General features: G+C 36.7%; 1 protein-coding gene across 2 annotated transcripts in view; it reads right to left on the minus strand.

Annotated features, from left to right (window-relative positions):
* NDUFAF2 (NADH:ubiquinone oxidoreductase complex assembly factor 2) overlaps nucleotides 1-19387 on the minus strand; it is a 69122-nt gene that overhangs the window by 17466 nt on the left and 32269 nt on the right. For both annotated transcript variants that reach the window (XM_056325365.1, XM_056325366.1), the window contains one exon: nucleotides 3622-3711. In XM_056325365.1, the coding sequence (XP_056181340.1) occupies nucleotides 3622-3711 (90 nt within the window). The remainder of the gene's footprint in view (nucleotides 1-3621; nucleotides 3712-19387) is intronic.

Genomic DNA, 19387 nt, shown 5'->3' on the forward strand with positions numbered 1-19387 from the left:
ATAAACACAGCATCAAAATCAGCCACTTGTTTACCAGCTGTCCATGATGATGCCTTAGATAAACAATGAGGCTTAATTCAGACCCTCTTCAAATTTCACTGCAGTCTGGTCCCACTCCTTAAACAAACCTTTGTCCCTGGTTTTGTGGAAGTTCTCCTTAGATAACTCATGCCCCGAAGCACTTCCAGGGACAGTACTTTTATTCATTTTGGTCACAAGAGGTTTCTTTTCTAGTCACACAGCACTGATGTAGGGAAACAAGGAGAAGGAAAAGGTGCTGGAATGACATCTTTTAAATCAGGTGGCTGTTAAGGATTATCCACAAACCAAAAAACTGAGTCCTGACAGAACAAAGCTAGCACAGGAGCACAGGTAAAGCAGCTCTCTGCAGGTCCCAAGAAAAAGGAGAGGAAATAAGGCAACAAACCTCAGCACAGTCCCTGAAGTGAAAAGCTTGAGAAGGCTATGCAAGGAGACTGCTATTGCTGAACTAGCCAAAATGGAAGCAGAGAGGCCAAAGATGTCAAAGTGCATACACAGGATTTGGAGAGCAGGCCCCTGGAGATGTAAGCATGTGCCGAGCAGAGAGGGTTTACAACACTCAATATCCATAAAATTTCCAAGAGAAAACAGAAATAAGAAATATATAGCCTTCTAACCTTGTATTTAGTCTTTCACTGTTCAGAGAAAAGAGCAAGTATTTTAGAATCCTTCTGCAAAGTCTCAGACTATTTGCTGGAACGAACACCATCCATGGCAGCATGAATTATAAAATGAACACCCACAGAAAGAATGCACTGGGAAATTTTCAAGAGTCTGGACAGGAGATAGAGATTGAAAGTTCAGCACAGGTCCTGTGGGCCTGGAAAACTTTTAGACCAATTTTGAAGAGGAAAAAGTAGGGAGAGAATTGTAATGAGCCTTTCAGCAAAGTGTGTCTAAAATCCTTGAATTAAACCGTTCCCACTCAGATAACTGGCTTCTATAGTATTATTTGAACTCTACTCTTTCCATTCTTTCACATTTCTTATTCATTGAGAATTTTGCATTTTAAAGGAGGCAGAAAAGAAGTAGTAATGAACTTCAGAGCAGCCCACATCCGTAATTCGCACCCCAATATACAGCAAAGGCACAATAGTTCTTTGAACAGCCTCTATACCAACAGCAGAAGTACCAGGTTTGGCTTTTTAAAATTACGTTATACTTCCACAAAACTGTTTGTAATATTGAAATTGGCACTGGACAAAAAAAAAATAAAATACAGGTTAGTCTTTTTTGTGTAATTCCCATGCTTTATTTGTCACAAACATGCACTACACACCCACTCTGCTTAAGGAATGCATAGGGGAAGAAGGATGCATGTATCTTTTCTTTCTCTTTCCAGACGAATTCAGTACTTAAGAGGGAAAGGCTGTTACCTATCTGCATACTGTATTTTCCTTTTCTCTGTGAATCCTTTCTTTTCGGTGCTGACAAAATCTCCAAGAAAAAAAAAAATGCAGTTACAAAGATGAGGAAGTTAAGCATTAAAAGTGTAAATGCAGCTCATAGAAATGGGAATGGTCAATTTTCTTTTCTTTAAAAAACCCTGAATAAGATGCCTTGACTTGCAAAAGTGCATCCATGGTCTGGCAGCTGCATCTATTTAGGCAAGTCCATACTGCAGGGTACCTGTCCCTTGACTCCAAGGTCCCTGCACTGATGCCAAAAGCATCCTTCCAAACAGCTGTACCCGCCCACACACCATACTATCAAGTCACAGGGATTTGTGCTAAGGCTTCTGAAAAGAGATACAGTGCAGGCACCTTAGTGCTACACTGACTGCAGCAGTCCTAGGGAACAGGTTCATACAGCAAGTTGGTTGAACCAGTCTAGGCCCTTTGTGAAAGGGTGATCAGCTCACACCCACCTAAGACAGTCTGACTGTCCATGTTATTTCCTGTTAATTCCAGCAAAGTGCAGGTAGAGACTACTGGATTGCATTTTTTGACTCTGAACAGGCAGCAGCAGGTCTTAGATTAGAATACATTCACAGCAGAGCAGTTACCTGAGGCTTTATACATGCTTCTCAATATTTATGGTGCAGAGTGATTGAATGACAGTCACACAGGCCTTAGATGACCAGCAGTGGCTGGAGAACTTTTGGATGAACTTCAAATAGTTGGATTAGGTAGATACCATTTCAAGCACCAGATGATTTAGTAAGGACAAGCCTACCAGGCTGCTGCTCTTCTTCGGAGGATGTCTATCTTGGACTGGTAAAGAACTAGGAGCAACAAGATTAAGATGTACCAGCCAACTGTGGGTACTGCCGCAGCAGAAGACAGAAGCTGTTGATACTGCGGCTTCATCACAGTTGGCAAATGCTGCTAATAGGGTTGAAACAACTTTGAGAAACTTTTAGCTGTTAATATTAGCCTTAGTTGATCACAAATAAAAATCATAGGAATCGGTGTAATGACAATGATAAAATGCAAGATGGGAACGTTTCATCTCTCTCTACTAACTCCATGAAGGTATATAAGGGGACCAAAGTTTTCTCTTAGCTCAGTACCATCTCCCTCAGGGGCAAACAGTGAGTGCAAAGGGAAGAGAATGAGGTAAAGCAAATAAATATATTGCAATATTTCTTCAAAACACACTGTAGCCTCTATTAATATGCAGCTCACTGACAAATTATATCACAGTAACGTCTCTGGGAAGGCTTTTTCTTCCACAAATTCTTTTAATCACTTTTTGAATCCATGCAAACTTCCAAGCAAGCAGAAATTCAAGGACAAGGAATTCCACAGTTTAACTACACACTGCTTGAAATTTAAATTTGTTTACTTAAAACCTACCAACTTCTGGGAGATGCTGAGATACTATTCTCCCCCAAAATATGCTGAATGATGGGTAGACTCTATCTACTATTTCAGGGGTTCCTTGCTTATGCTTTAGAGTCCTGGATTTTAAGCCACACTTAACTCCAGCTCCTACAGCCTCAAGGACCATTATATTCTGCCTCTCTGCATTCTCTTTCTCCAAGGGCTGCTCAGCTAATCCCAAGGAACCGCTCCAGCCTCCCTAAATTTCTTTCTATGTCCAAAATTTGCAGACAAAACTTTCATCAATAGAAGTGGGAAAAAATGGTTAATTACTAACAGGTTCTTCAACTCCCTACAAGATGGTGCAAGTAAGAGTGTAGGAAACCAAATGCCACTGTAAAAAAACCCAAAAAACCCCATCACTGTGCCACCAATAATGCAACTGACCTACAAATTAACACTGCCGTGAAGGCATAATTAGGAACTTTAACACACTTAGTTTTGGTTATGCTACCAGATCCCCCCTCAGGCACAAATATTTTCCCATTTAAGAGGAGAAAGTCATGATCAAACAGGCTTTATTTACATTTTTTATTAAATGTTTCCTAAACAAATTTTCCTAAACAAAATTTATCCTATTTGTAAAGGGGTTGCTTTAAGAATTCACAATAGCTATGCTTTTTAAACAAAAGCCTGCATTGCTCAATGTGAAAAGTAACAGACAACGTATTCACATAATCAGGCTTTCCATTAAAAATACCGAACGGCAATGGCAAAATTATTTTAAAATAAAACAAAAATATTCAAGATTTACCTTCCCATTCTGTTGGAAAGTCACCCATTTCATACCGATATGCTTCACTATTTATTGCTTCTACAAATCTTCTTTCCGGTATAATCTGCCCTATAACAGAAAAAAAGAAAAAAAAGAAAAAAAAAGGCAATTAAATATATTTTTATATAATATTTAAATTACTGGTTGTATTCTTGTTTTGAAAGAACTGTGCTTATTAACACAAGTGCAATGTTGCCTACACGGTAAAAATGAAGGATTAAAATACTGAGAAAATTATTACCATTTCGGTATCAATTTGAAATTATATGTTTTAGTAAATTTAACAATAGCTTGCATGTTCTATAGTTGACTGGGATTATTAATGACAAATATATTTCAGCTCAAGTCATCCACCTTAGCATATCCCTCATTTAAAGAATGCTTCTCTGAAGACCTGCCGATCATTTTTCCATCAACTGTTTTTTCCCTTAACCTGCGAATCTTCCATACCATTGCTGGTGAGGGATCAGAAACTCGATGCTGTTCTCAAGTCAAAACCCAGCACTGAAAGTTCACTGGTGAGCTCTGCAAAGCAGTCAGGCCATATCATCTCTGGTCACTGGCAACTACTCTGTGCATGTAAGCCTTTTCATATATGCTTGCAAACTTGAGTATTTTCCATGTTAAAAACAAAAAAACACGGTAGGTAGCTCTATCAGGGAATTTAGTATATTGAAAGGGAAGCTGGAGCCAGCGTGGAGAATCTGGACCTATATCCCATACACAGATTCTATTACTGCCGAAGAGGAAGAACTAAGGTTCAACAAGTGACACAGCACACAGCAGACTTGACTGTCAGATATCATGCTACTGTACAGAGAAACAGTATTTTAATTTGCTTTTTAAATTAGCCGATACCGGGAAGACATGCAAGTTCACCATCCCTCACAGCAAAAAAATCCTAACAACATTCCCCAGGCTTTTTCTCCCTGCTTCTTCCCCCTCCTAGGAGGCTGATACCGAGAAATTTGACATTTTGAGGCAACACAAATAACTATCTGCATAAAATATTTTCTCTCATCATGATGTGAATAATGATGTAATTCATTATTCACATCATGATGAATATATCATGGTTCAGTATATTTTCAACAAGTGTTTCAACTGAAGTTACTTTAAAACTGATAGCGGTCAGGAGTTACAATTCACCCATTTCTGGTTAACAGCTAAACCGCATAGTATTGTTCATCATTAAGTATTTAATACAGTAAAATAAGAACTTGTACAGAAACTGCATTTCCTTTTTTAAGTACCTTCTTTAGCTTTATACTATTTCTTTTTATTTTTAAGCAATGCAACATTTTTACTGTTTTGGATACGCCATCAGGAGAAGAAAATAGTGTGGCATACTTTCATCTCCAAGATTAGATATTTTTGATCGGTGTTGAAAGATACATAATTTACACTGATTTGTTTTTAAGTGCACAATTCCTATAGGCTGAAGATTATATACTTCATACACTCGCTTTAAAATAATTTCCTTTTAACAACACCACGGAAAATTCCATTTTTCAAACTCCTTATCTACAAAGCAAAAATACAGAATTACTTTCTTCCCACACAAAAGTTTTCCAGAAAAGCTGAAGACCAATCTAATTAGGTCTGAACCCATATAAGCCTCAGAATTCACGCTCTTCTCTATTATTGGGAAGTCACTAGATTTTACTGCACAGCACCTTTTAAAAAACTGTCCCTAATTTGAATCCTACACAGGTAGAACAGTCTGAATAAACTGACATAAGCATAAGTAACAAAGAAGTGCATTTTTCTACCTGTTACCACTTGTTATTGATGTTTTTATCTTTATGTATTCCCAAATAAAAAACGTTTTTAACCAATCTGCCTTTAACATAACACACCACTTTTTGTTCTGTTGCAAGCTCTCGTAAGACCTGTAAAAACCCCATTAATTCTGCAGATCCCACAGTCAAATAACATTGTAGAGCCATATCCATTATTTTCCAAAGATGTTATTTTGAAATATCATCACACAGTACTGCTGGTGGCTCTTAAGCCTCTCTACATTTATTGTGCACACATGACACTAATTAACTCCAACTGCCTGATTTGCCTTGTCTCCTAGGTTTCTTTTGGTAGACCACCACTGGCAAATAATTTACATAGACTTTTCTACTGAAGATCACACGCAGGCCTCTTTAGATGCAATTAAAGCCTTTTACAGTTTAGAGGAGCGTTTTCTCATACTAAAGATATTGACTATTTTACTTTATATTAATTAATTCCCATGTTTTCAAATAAATGCTGTGTTCTTTGCTACTGCAACTCAAGAAACTTCACTTGAAGTGTATACATATGAAGCAATTGCAAATAGCAATAAAGGAACCACTACTTACATTTTTAAATTTAAACTTAACGTCCAATTCATGTGACCACTAAGTCTTAGAAACATAGAAGAACCATTAATACTTGAAGTTGGTATTATGTAAAACACAACATATTCAAAGAGTAACAGCCAATAACTCTTAAAATAAAAGCACATTACTTTAGGAAGAATTTAACATGTACAGAATACTCACACGGAATACTCAGATACAACATCATTTACACAGAACACCAAAGCAGCCAAGATTTGCAACTTTGCAGGAGTTGCAAAGCAGGCAAAGTGGGCCAAGAACTCTAAGTAGCAGACAGATCTTTCAGCAAGTGAGACAGTATTTACACATTTTAGATTTATATACTTTCTTACTGTACGTATTTTCCCTAAGCTTTTCTGTCCCAGTCTTTCTGGAAGTCAATGTGTGATGACTGAAGTGAATTTGTATAAAAGCCTGAAAACAAAAGTGTTTAACAGAAGTTGGGCAGCCTGCTGGCATGAGAAAGGGGTAGCCAAAGCCAACAAGGGAAAAAGTAAGTGAAATGTAAAGAGTCGCAAATGACTTAATGAATTATTTCCTAAACTTCTGCAGCCCTATCTATAGGCTATGACACTTAGAAACTAAGTCATACTTTCACAACAAAAACATGCTTAACTGTAGATACGCACGAATGTTATAAAATTACTATTTTCATTTTTCAGTTTCTTCTAAGGAAGAGCCCCTTTTCTACAGGCAAAACATCCTAGCTATTTCCACTGCAGTCACTAAATCTGTTATATCTGCATCTGCATTAAGAAAAACCCATTGAAGAATCTTCTAGTTGAAAATAGAGTTAAATAATGAATAATCTCAAACTTGCACTGTTCTATAACCAAATCATTATTCTTCCCACACCAATTTCTTAAAACAATACATAAACACATACCCTATTTTGAAGATCTCCAGCAGCTCTCGATTTATTTTCACTGTTTACAAAAATGTTATTTGAAAAAATTTCTCTATTAACCTCCAAATCAGTTTGTCTAATGTGCATGGCTAGAACAAACCATTGCACATCTGATCAGTGAGAAGAGAAATGGGATCATCAAAAGGGAACTGGATGTTTTTGGTACCTGAACTAAGCAAGAGCCCCTGTTGGCTATAAAATATCAGTATGTTTTGTAGTCAGCAGATGGAAATGGAATCACCTTCTACACATGCATGCATGGAGCCACCACGTGAGAATTCAGGACCAGGACTCTTTTGGCTTGCTGACTTGCACTGTCTGTGTGGTAAAAGGCCATGGAAGAAACACTTTATTAATTACTCACAGAAATCTTTCTAAAAACGCAGACTGAATATGTGGCCTTTGTTATTTTAAGACAAATGAAGTAAATTTCAGTTGCACAGCATTGCTGTAAACTTTGTGATGAAACAAGCATTTTTGAAGTGCACCTATTTGCTGAAGTGCTATGTAGTTTGAAGAGATGATGCTGTGTTTCATTTAATACAACATGAATTTTACCTACTGGAAAATAAGGTTTCTAAATATTTTTTCAGCAGTTTCTTACAAAGGTCATAGAACAGATCCCCCATTTCCAAACCCCAGTTTTTTCTCAATATGAAGCAGTACTTAAGGTAGCAAAGCAACTCAACTATCAGCAGTTCTACACACAAAGCAGAGAAACAACTACATCTCTAGAGGCAACAAAAAGTAGATTACTTCTCTATATGCTGGAGTTGCCCACTACCTTCAGAGCAAGATAAGAAGTTCTAATCTCTATTGGAGGACAAGGACAACATTCCCCCCCCCCCACCCCCCTGGAAAAAAAAAAAAAGTCTTTTGTGAAGAAAAAGGAAAACAAAAGGAAAACAACTATTTTATGGTAAACATTACTTTAATTACTTTATGCAAGCCTAGATCCCTCCTTTGCATAAATTTTTAGCTGAGAGACCTTGTTCATTGCTGAACACTTCACATTACCTTATGGTCAGAATTCCAGTATTTCTGCAATAGCAATCTTCACTGTAGGAAAGACGTCAACATTTTAAGATAATACTTTTCTCCCAAAGAATTCCGATTTTTTCAAAATTTAATTGCTATGAGGATATTTTTTGCTGAGTGACAAATTAATAACTTTCAGTAGTTAACTATATTTATTCATAGAATAATACAGTAGTCTAAAATAAAATAGAGAACATTTAATGTTTGCACCTAATATCTACCTCTTATGCACGTAGTAATGTTTTCTCCAACAATTCATACACTTGATATGCTTTATAAAATCGTATTAGAAACTCATTTCAACTGCTAAGAGCAGCAGGTAAGGCCATAGCCTGCTCTGATCTAGGGTTCTGATTTCCATTAACCTCAAAAGAACCAGGATTAGTTATTTCCAGTTTTAGTGACGCAGGATCAAGCAATATTAAACTTGCTAGGTGCTGAATGAGCAAGTCCAAAAAATGCTGTAAGTACCAGGCACTCAGGGTCAAAAATCATGCTTCCATTTTGCTATTTATATTTATGTCTTATCAACAACACATTTGGCTTTACAGAGTTGTCTGCAAGTGCTATTTTCTTTCCCAAGGAAAGATTCATATTTCTACTGAAGGTCTGAAGTCAGGATGGTTACTTCCATTTTGGGGAACACACACTGTCAAAAGAAAAGACTCACAGGTATTAGAAGCCTCACAGTGCCTTTCCACTTCCCTAGAAATGCCTGCTGACAATGCCAAAGTCATAGCCATACCATCTTAGTATTATTTGTTACTTTGTATTGATTGCTGTTGCTATTATGCCACAGTGTACCAAAATTTATTGTTCCCATCCCACTTTGCTCTGATTTTCTACAGTATTTACAACTGATGTCCAATGAAGTGGGAAGCGTTTGCCATGTTTAATTGACTTGTTTATCAGATTTTACCAATACAACTCATTAAATATTCTTTGTATCCCGGTAACAATGGAATTGACGTGGTACAAAAAGATTGAGGGTAGGCTCATGTTGCAACAGAAGCTGAAGACAGCCAAGATGGTTTTGAGCAGGTTTACTTACATCCCAGAAAGGTTAGTCACAGCAGATTCAGAGTTTTGACAATTTCTCCCACCTTATCTCAGAGTCTGACAGTCTTCCATTCAGGACCAGCAAGTAACACTAGCCCAAACAGTGTATACATGTGCTGCAGCCTCTAGTCAGTGTATCTTACAAAACCCCCACAACCTACAGTTTTTTTAGTTTAAACACAGCTAAGATCAGATCTGTGTCTCTCACAGAAGAGTAAGCTTTTTGGTTTTAATTGTCATGAAGTCACCAGAAATGTCAAATTTTAACATGGAATTTAGCTGAGGAGAGAGTTCTAACTTTGCCCAACATGTCCCAACATCATACCTTTTGTCAGAAATGGGTATTAACATAACAGCAGCACATCTGATGCTGTCCCAGAAGACTTTGCTTCTTCCCTGAAATTTCCACAGACATGGACTTTTCCCATCTCTGTATGATCCACAGCCAGCTTTTCTCAGGGAAAGTGATCTGTATATAAATCATCTTCAGAAGCTTCTCTAGGATGGACCGTTAGTTGTTTGGAGAAGTTCTCACTTCTGTACACTTGACTTACAAACACTTAAGAGTATGCTTTGCCCGATTTTGTCCCAAATTTTAATCCAGTATGTCAACAAGTATGACTTGTGATGCCATCTACATTCTGCCCTTCTTATAAGCATATGCTTATATATGTTATATATGCTTTTTGCAAACAAGGCTTACTATCCAACTATTTACTAACAAGCAATTTAGCTATCACAATGTATACATACTTCGTAAGCAAACAAAACCCAAATAAACTTATGTCAAGAAGGAAGACTATACACTACTCCTTGAAACAAGAGCCACAGTTTTTATTTCCAAGAAAATTTTTATTTCCTTTATTTATTTTTAGTGCAGGAAAATCATCTATATGACAGGAAAACCTGCTCAATATCATTCTTGCTGTAGTCATGCATGACTAAGGAAATTAAACACCTTACCCTGTTAGATCAAGAAATTTTGCCCATTTTCCAAAAATCAAAGACGACAGACTCAGAACAGCACCTTCCAAACAGGCAATAACCCAATCTTGCCCTATTTAACCCAACCTCAAGTAATATTGCAGAGCAACCAGGTCTATATGGATTCATTCTGATTTCATATACTAATTTTATCTTCTGCAGCTAACCAGAATGATTTTGACACTTGTTAGCTTCTTTGGATGGATATGTTCCAGGTCCCTCAGCCCTCTGAAAAGACAATCCACTTTTACAACAGCTGTCAAGACATCTGGAGTGTACAGCCTGCAACTTGATTCCATTTTGCCGTTAACAGTTATGTATATTGAAGTTTTCCAGTTGGACATAAATGGCAGATCATTTTTCCCCTTGTAAATCAAAAGGCCTGTATTTATGTGGGTCATTAGTCCATAGTAATCACACTTTTGCTTAACCACTCCATTGCATGCATCCAGCCACTGATATACTGAATGTATGTACATACATACAGTTACATATTTTCTATGACCCACTCCCTAATTACGTTTTCAGGAGAAAAAACATCACAGTAACATGTATGATAACACCAATGTTCAAATGAAAATTACCTAGCCAAAGTGCTGACAGTAAAGACACGGCATAGATCAATGAAACTTTGGAACAACAGCTACACAATCAGACAGGAAGGACAGGGGAGAGACAGGAGTGATGGGGAGTGGGGGTGTCAATAAGAAAAAGGTAAAAAAGAACTCTGGGTTTAAAAATTCATTTACTACAGTTGAAATAACAAGTATTAATAACAAGTTAAAAAAAACAACACAGGCTTTGGAGTTTACTGTTTCCTACTTTCACCTAGTTGTATGTCTAAGCTATGGCTTTTTGAAGACTGATACCTCCCCTAGTCTAGGACTCCATCTTGCACATCTGTCAAGAATAACAGACATTTAATACAAAAAAATTGTCTGGAAGCTGTCTCTTCCAACAGATCCCCTACAGACACACACATACTTGGGTTGTAAGACTTACTGATACACCAAGCTGTAATTTCTGAAATTGGGGATGGAACAAATATTCTAATAATGATGCAACCAGTAACAGAAGAAAACACCAGGAGCGGAAAACCAATTAAGCCAATGTGCAGTGCCAGTAAATATTTCACCATCCATTTTCCTAATGCGATCTATTAACAGCAGCCGTCACCAACACCAGAAGGAGACGTTTTCTCAATACACTGCCCCCTCTATTCAACACAGTACCATGTCATCATGAGTAAGGTTACCTTTACAGAAGGAGCTTAGTACATTTTAGAACCATGTCTTTAAGGCAATCTTCAGAATGTTTCTCAATTTAAACTTTAAGCAAAAGTTAGCAGGAATAGCCTCCCAGGAGTAATTTTAAATTAATGATTGGAGAATCGCAAAATTTAACACACTAATATACAGGTGTCCCACTTCCTCTTTCAAACTGGTCTCTTTAAATTACAAACCATATTTCTGTCTGATTGGTCCAACTGCCAAAAGTTTAACAATTTCTATCTGGATTACGGCCAACTGTATTTAAATCTCTCAACTGTTTATTTAAGTATGAGCAAGTATTTTCTCTAACATAAAACAAGCTATAGGAAGCTCAAGTTTTCAAAAAACCTTACAATAAATGTTTTATATAAATAATACACTTCTGTTTTACAAACATCATGAAAAAGTCTAGAGAACATTCTAGGAAATAATTAATGGAAGACGCTACTTTTTACCTTGGTCTTGGCAGTGGCGAATCTGCAAAGAACTGTCTGATATTTTTAAGACAAATAAAGCTAACATGCACACACAGAGAAGTCAACAAATTTTCTACTGAGTTTAATGGTACCAAGCCACAGGCAGAAATAGAAAGTATAAAATGTTTGTAAAAAAAAAGTTTTGATCAGATCACTCAGAACTTTTGCAAGCTTGCAAAATATTCAGTGCAAACTCTGCACTGTGTGTGCCAGCATCACTTTACCCATCTCTGAAATGGAATCACCTCAGATGAAAAATTTTAAAATACATATACACGCACACACACATATATATAGACAAATGCGTCATGAACATAACATGACCATTTGGAGGCTAGTAGAAAGTAATTTTTTTGGTATACAGCCAGATGTGAAGACAAGCTTAGTAAAACATCTACTTAAAACATTTGCATGTGGAAGGGGAAAAGTTTTGCTTACCACCAGTGTGGCAGTCCAACTCTGCATTGGATTTCAGAGAGTAATTCCAATACACTCTTTCTATTCCTTCTGAATATTGCTTTGAAATCATTCTGCATGCTAATCGTGAACCCAACCCCAAGATGGCCCCCAAAATACAATCTTTGCACTGAGAGAGCTCGTAAGTTTTCAGTATGCCAGAAGATGTGGTTTTAGTATAAACTTACAAAAAAACATCTTGTGGGGTCTGGGTTAACATCTACGCACCAATCCAAAGATGCGGCAGCAATTCCTATAGATGCATCAAAACTAACATCTGAGGCGTTAGTTCACTGGATCTGGCAGAAATAATTTCATTAAAATACTGCCATTACTGACACTGACTGCTGGGTTGAGTTTGTTCATTGTTTACACAGTCCATGTATATTTATCTACAATTCTGACAAATGCTTTTATTTTAGAAATTATCTCTCCTGTTATTGTTATTGAGGATGCAGATGCTATCACTGTTCCTGAGGATATGGGTACCATTAAAGATACTATGCCAATACCTTAGAAATCTAGGTCATGGACAAGGATTAAAACATACTGCTTGTTATCTCTGATAGCCTGTGCTGCTCGAAGAAAAACCAATCAACCAATGCACTCCTCCACCGCACACTATTCTCAAAGAAGGGTAGTTAATCTGCAGTAACAAAGATACAACCTCTCTCTGATAAACAAGAGTATTTTGTCAGAGCTTTTAGAACTAAAGGGCTTATTGAACAAATGAGGGTATTTGTTTTGAGATACGACAAATTCCTTCAAAGTAGCAAGATTAAATCCAGCCTTAAATATAATAGAAGACAAGGAAACCACAGAGTTCTCTGGATCCAAATGTTCTACAGTATCTTCTCTACAGCCAAATAAGCAAAAAAATAATAAACACCCCTCACTACTCCCCACAACAATCCCCAAACCCTTAGCTCTAGCCAGACAGTGACTTTAAAAAGGCCCAAATTCACTGCATTGTAAGTGCTATAACTGTGTAAGCAGATAAATGCATTCAAATTACATATACCTACAATATGCAATCAGAACATAACACTCCACGCCACACCAGGATTAGGAAGCTGTCCTGTATAAAAATTAAAAATATGTATTTTAGAGCCAGCAGGAAGACAAGAGGAAGGCAGAACCTGAAGTCTGAATAACTGTATTAAATACTTGGTACATCTATTCCACATTATCTCACAGAAGATTAGCAATCAGTGTGTATACATTGATTCACTAGGGCTTATATATATGTGGAGAAATATTTTACTTTCACAAAGACCAAAAAAGTGATTACTACAATGATTCCGGCTGTACATAGTGCCAGTATTTGTCCTAGTAAAAGTCTCTGGACAACTACAACTTGTCCGGAAACATCTCCAAGTTCTTTTTATTCACATATGATTATCTAGCAGCTAATGATTATGAGAATGGTTTCTGAGTTTCTATACATACAAACGATGCCTGACAAACTGATAGCCGTTACTGGGACTGAGTCTAGTGATGAAAAGCACTGAAACAGTCTCAAAAAACTAATACATGCAACACTGCTATTAATGAGGCCAAAGAGAAGGGACAGACAGAAAAAAAAGACCATCATTAATCAGTGATAGACTAGGTCTTTTTTTATTATTTTAAAAATGAACTAGTATTTATTTGATCTTTTATAAAGTACCAAAATACTTGTATGACATAACACATTATGCATTTCCTCAAAAACTTAAAAGGTATCCTGAAAACATGGCTCAGTTCTCAGGGAGAAATAATCACTTCATAACTTGTTATCTGATAAACTAGTGTGCAGGCAGAGCAAGATAAATGGAAAAGTCTTCAACTGCAAATCCTTAGTTTAGGTGATCACAGTGCAAAACCACACTTTATAAAGGTTTTATTCTGCATACTTCTCTATCAATTAAACATACATTATCTTTTCAGCAGTATTATTTATAGTAAAAGCAATGGGAGGTCTGAAAGCACCCTTATGAGTTCAGCCTGGAAACTCCCTAGGGAAGAAGTCTGCTTTGACACTCATTTACATCTTATGCATTATACGGCAAGTATGTTAAAACTGTTCTCTACTTGAACTTCACAGATTCATGTCTTCCATATGTAAGGGCAAAATGAATTTAAACATACATTTCTGGGGATCAATTTCTCACTCTTCCCTGTATGTGGTTTGCGATTCTGCTTTTATGATCTTTTGTCATGGTAAGACATTCAAGCTAGTCAGAAGGGATACAACAACTGTGTTTCTCTAACAATAAAAGGTTTATTCTAGTAAAATCAGAAGGCTATGGATAATTCTGAATGCTGAGCAGTTAACATGTACAGTCATTTATGTCTGTGTCATAAATATATGAAAAAGACATCCTGTGTTCTGTACTTTTTAGGAGTGACAAATCTAATAATTCAAATTATTAGATAGTAGTGACTGAATAGGAGTGACAAATCTAATAATACTGAACCTGTAACTTCCTGAGTGATCAGAGTTCGTGACTTTTATATGCATTCACCGAAACCTTGTGTTTTGAAAGCCTGCTCTATGAGAGACTGTGGCAGTTAAGAAAAATACCTTTTTTTTGCAGTTTAAGAAGCAAGTTCCTTCAGTGGACAGACAAAACCCCTGTGCGAGTATACACTGTCATTCTAGTACCCAAGCTTTTTTCACCTGGCTGCAGGACACACCAATGCCAGTTCCCGTTCCCTGCTCACTGGAAAGCCTTGTGCCTTCTAACTCATTAAAGCAGCACAAAGCCCAAATGATACTCCACCTTTAAAAAGAACCACTGTTTTGTAAACGAATCCACAATAACCTTACTAGAAATATGCAAAACTACATTTTTTTTGCAACAAAAGTGTAAATTATACTAGTACAAATGCCACTTCCTTGGAGAGCTGATGGATGCTCAGTGCTCTGGCACATGGAAGCTTTCTCCCAACTGTTCTTTTGGTTTGTTTTAGTCTGTCTGATTCAAGAAACAGTTTTCTACCAATTACTGTCAAAATGTGAATACATCCAGGAATGAAGTACCGAATATTTCCTGTAACTGTATGAAAAATGGCTTCAAATGGGGATGTAGCATGTATAAAGAGAATTTACCAAGCAGCTAGAAAGTGTACAATAACTTGTATTCTATAAATAAAAACATCATGTAGGAAGACACAATAAAAAGACAGCCATGCAGGAAAGAGAAATGAACAAATGGCAGCAAGGGTATCAATTGTAAATGAAATTAAAAGAAAGTTACAGCTGTGGAGATCATTAATTAAGCAATATGACCCAACACAGCAGTGTTGCAGTGTGGTTTGGATGATTAATTATATTTCAATTATAAATAATTTGCAAACCTTCATTTACTATCTCCAATTTTTCTCAGAATAAATGGAATTATTACAGCTAGCTGCACATACACTTTCAAGGAACTAGTGCAATCCTATTTCTGCTTTTCAGTACATTTAAGTAAATCTTGCAGGATTACAGGTTTGAGAATTACAAAGAATATTTAGTCTTATACAAGGTCTGAACAGTTATACAGTTACAGTTAATACTGTGCATAGTACTTCAAGGATTAAAGATACTATTACTGCTGTTTTATTGTGTTTGGTTTTCATTGCAGAGTATAGGCCAGAACACTCAAGTATTTCAGCCACAGTCGACTCAAGAGGGCAACTTCTGAGGAAAAGGAAGGGTAGCTAAAGTAACTTGTCTTTTGAGACGTATTATCCATTTCACATATATGCATACCCTACAGACATTTCTTTTAAATGGCATTAGAAAATACTCTTTATCCTACAGTTTACATGCTGCTGACTTTATCACATAAATTACAAAATTATCCTTTGAAGCTGCATTACTTGTATACTCCAAGACAGAGCATTTTAAGAACATAATAGGTGTATAAATATACATGCCACCTAGTCCTTTGACAAACACCATTCTCAAATATACAGACTCAGATGAAAAAGTGGGATGCAGATATAATAATATAACACAACAAATAAATTCCTACTGTAGTTACTTCTCACCTATAAGCAATTACTCAAAAACTCCTGCAAAGTTCACATTCGAGTAAGATGGGAACAGAGGTCCTAATATTTCAGATACAGAAGGTGGCAGTGGTCCCCCTCTAAATGTGCCAACATGACTGAAGTTGGCAGCGTGCTTGGAAATCTGAATAGAACTCAACTGAGCTCCTCACACCCTCTGCAAACGTCTGTCAACTTGGGAGACATGCCGAATGTGTATATTCTGTTCAAAAAAAGCTTCTCACTTCATGCAGCAGGTGAAATGCTACTCTTCATGGGTTAAAATATGGCTTTGGGAAGAAAACAAGAAACGCTGTTGTGAAAGCTCAAGGCTCAAGGAAAAAGGGGTGTGTGTGTGAAGTATCAGAGAGCAGAGCCTAAACACGATGCAGTCTTCACAGACCACCTGGCCATCCGTCTTTCATTTCACTGATATTTTCAGTTGGAGTGATGACCACCAAAACACCATTTTCAAAAGGAAGGCTGGTAAAAGCAGCAGGTTAGTGTGGATTCAGAGGGACAGCCCACTGGCCAAGACAAGGCCTGACAGGGATCTCAGGAAAGAGCAAGAGCTTTTCCTTGGGAGAAGAGGAAGTAATTTCAATATGACAGGACAAGTGACTACAGCATGACCCTGAACACACAAATGGTTGCCCACTGTGTCACCCACTGGAGTCAAAAGAAACACTGTATATTCAAGGCAACACAATACCTAACAAAGACTGAAATAAATGTAGATAATGGTAGTCTGCCAGGACTGTCAAAAGAGAAAAGATTTTCTAATTCATCAATCAGCTGGGTCTAACAGGAAGTTTTGTACTTTTATAAGTAACCTCATGGCAAAGATATTTCTTGTGAGATGAGGCAGTCAGGGGCAACACAACCAGGTGAAGTGGCAAGACTCCCTCAGCTCTCAGAAAAAGGAATGTAAAGGGCTGTGGTGACAGAGGCACCAACATGACAAACAATGTTACTCCACAGCATACAAACGTGCACACAGGGGCACTGCGGCCTAACTGAGAATGCAACCAGAGCCCTGGAAGCTGAAGAGCAGGATCTTGCCGCCACTTTTGCATCCAGATATTTTATTCATGTTTTATACAAAACAATACTAAAGGTTCTGTTTGAAAACACACAACTTTCACTTAGCTTGACCTTCAACTAACTCTGAAGAGTCACACTTGAGACTAAAAAATTAGTACTGGAGCAAAATGAAGAACATTAACATTGCCTGACCTGGGAAAAAAGCATGGTACATTGAGATTGCAGCTCAAAATGCTATCACAAAAATGTCTTGTGCCTCAAAATATCAGTACTATGTAGCACATACATACCGCAGCAGAAAGTTCCAATGAAAGTATGTTAGCATCAGTTATTTCCAATTTTAAAGTTTTTTTTATTCAGATAAACTACCTGAATTTGAATATTTTATTCCATAAGCAGATCACGTCTAACTTTCACTACAAGAAAGAAAAAAATGCTACTGAAGTGGGCTTAAAGACAACTCTGTATCTGTAAATATTACAATAGGGTTATACATCTTGAATTCAAAACTGTCATCTCAGTTCTAAAAAATGTGCCCCTCCTCTGTGATTGATATTAGTTATTATAATAGCATATCACTCTCAAGATCCTTAGGAAGAAGCTGGGCAGACAGTTAACGGGCAAAAAAACCTCCCTACAACTTTACTCTTGTATCCCGATTTGTTTAAAATGTGTGAGGGTTGAAAGGGAGATCATTAAATTGATATATCTAAAAAAAGGTGCACAGCAGTTTATAAACAGATTTCCAAACATATTTCTGACTCACTAGTTTTGACACTTAACATAAACACAATAATTTTGTGTTCAGCCATTGTATTTCATTTACTTTCAAGTTTATCTTTACATTAAATTTCTAGTCTTTTTCACGTATCTTTATTATATACATGTTACTTATTATTTAATATACTAGTCACCATTTATTAGAAAGGCAACAGAAACATGAAATAAATTGCAAGCATAATTAGTAATACACTTTTTCAAAAAATGCTATACTAATGCTTAAGTATCATTGTTCAGGTTAGCAAGCACTTCTATAGCTTTTGATATTTGATGTCTACAAAATGTCATCTTTCATCACATACAGAAAAATATTTACTTGCTTAAAGTTCTAAGATATGTAAGTATATAAAAGTAACTGGTAATTTAAAAAAACTAAATTAAATTATACTTACCAGAAAGTACAACAATTTAGTGGATTATTAGTAGTAACATGGAATAATTTACCTTTCATCAGCTGAAAATTTTTGCCTGATTTAACTCTTACTTTACTTCTAACTCTCTGCTTCAAAAGTCTGTTTCTTTAAGCTGACCTGTGCACACCCATTAGTTACAGTGTTTTCCAGTAACACTGATTCGGGGGAAAAAAAGTACATTTTAGCTGGTTGTGGTGAGCTCAGAGAGGTGAAGAAGTAAAAAAACTTCACACAGCAAAGGACCTGCAGCAATATCTAATGTACTTTCAAAGCTACTCTGAGCAGGAAAAGGATAAAGTGGAACAGCAGGGACCAAGGACTACCTGAAAGTCAAAGCTTTTTAAATCCAAGTCAACCCATGAATTTACTTTTCTAGTCAAATCTCAGAGTTTCTCTGGTCACTTTGCAAGTTAGAAAAAACAAATGCACCTGCCAAAAACAATACATAGTCCCCACTTAATAGTTTTTCCTGCTTTCTACTTCCACAGTTCCATCTTAACTAGGCAAATTTTAGACTAAACAGCAAATATGGAGATCTACATGCTTTCACAGTATGTAAGTGCCTAATTATCAAGTATTTAAATACTGAATTGTGTGCCTTTTGGTTTTAGAGTATTTTGCTGTTAATAGAAGCTAAAGCACCAACTGCAACTACTGTAGCAAATAAATACATGTAAAAGTTTCTATATGAAAACATTTGTGCTGATGCCAGTGAAAGAAAAGAAAGACCGTCTTTGGACAGCAACCTCTAGACTTGCATAACTTTAATAACCGTAATACAAGTGCTTGATACACAGAGTTTACGACCACTGAAAGAACAAGCTGTGATACTTATGAAATTATTTGTTTGTAGAATTTATTTCCTTGTATGTCAAAGACTTGTAGGTTCCTAAACTGTGTTAAAAGATAGTTACTTGACTTA

The sequence above is a fragment of the Falco biarmicus genome, chromosome Z (genome assembly GCF_023638135.1).
Source record: "Falco biarmicus isolate bFalBia1 chromosome Z, bFalBia1.pri, whole genome shotgun sequence".
Classification (NCBI taxonomy): domain Eukaryota; kingdom Metazoa; phylum Chordata; class Aves; order Falconiformes; family Falconidae; genus Falco; species Falco biarmicus.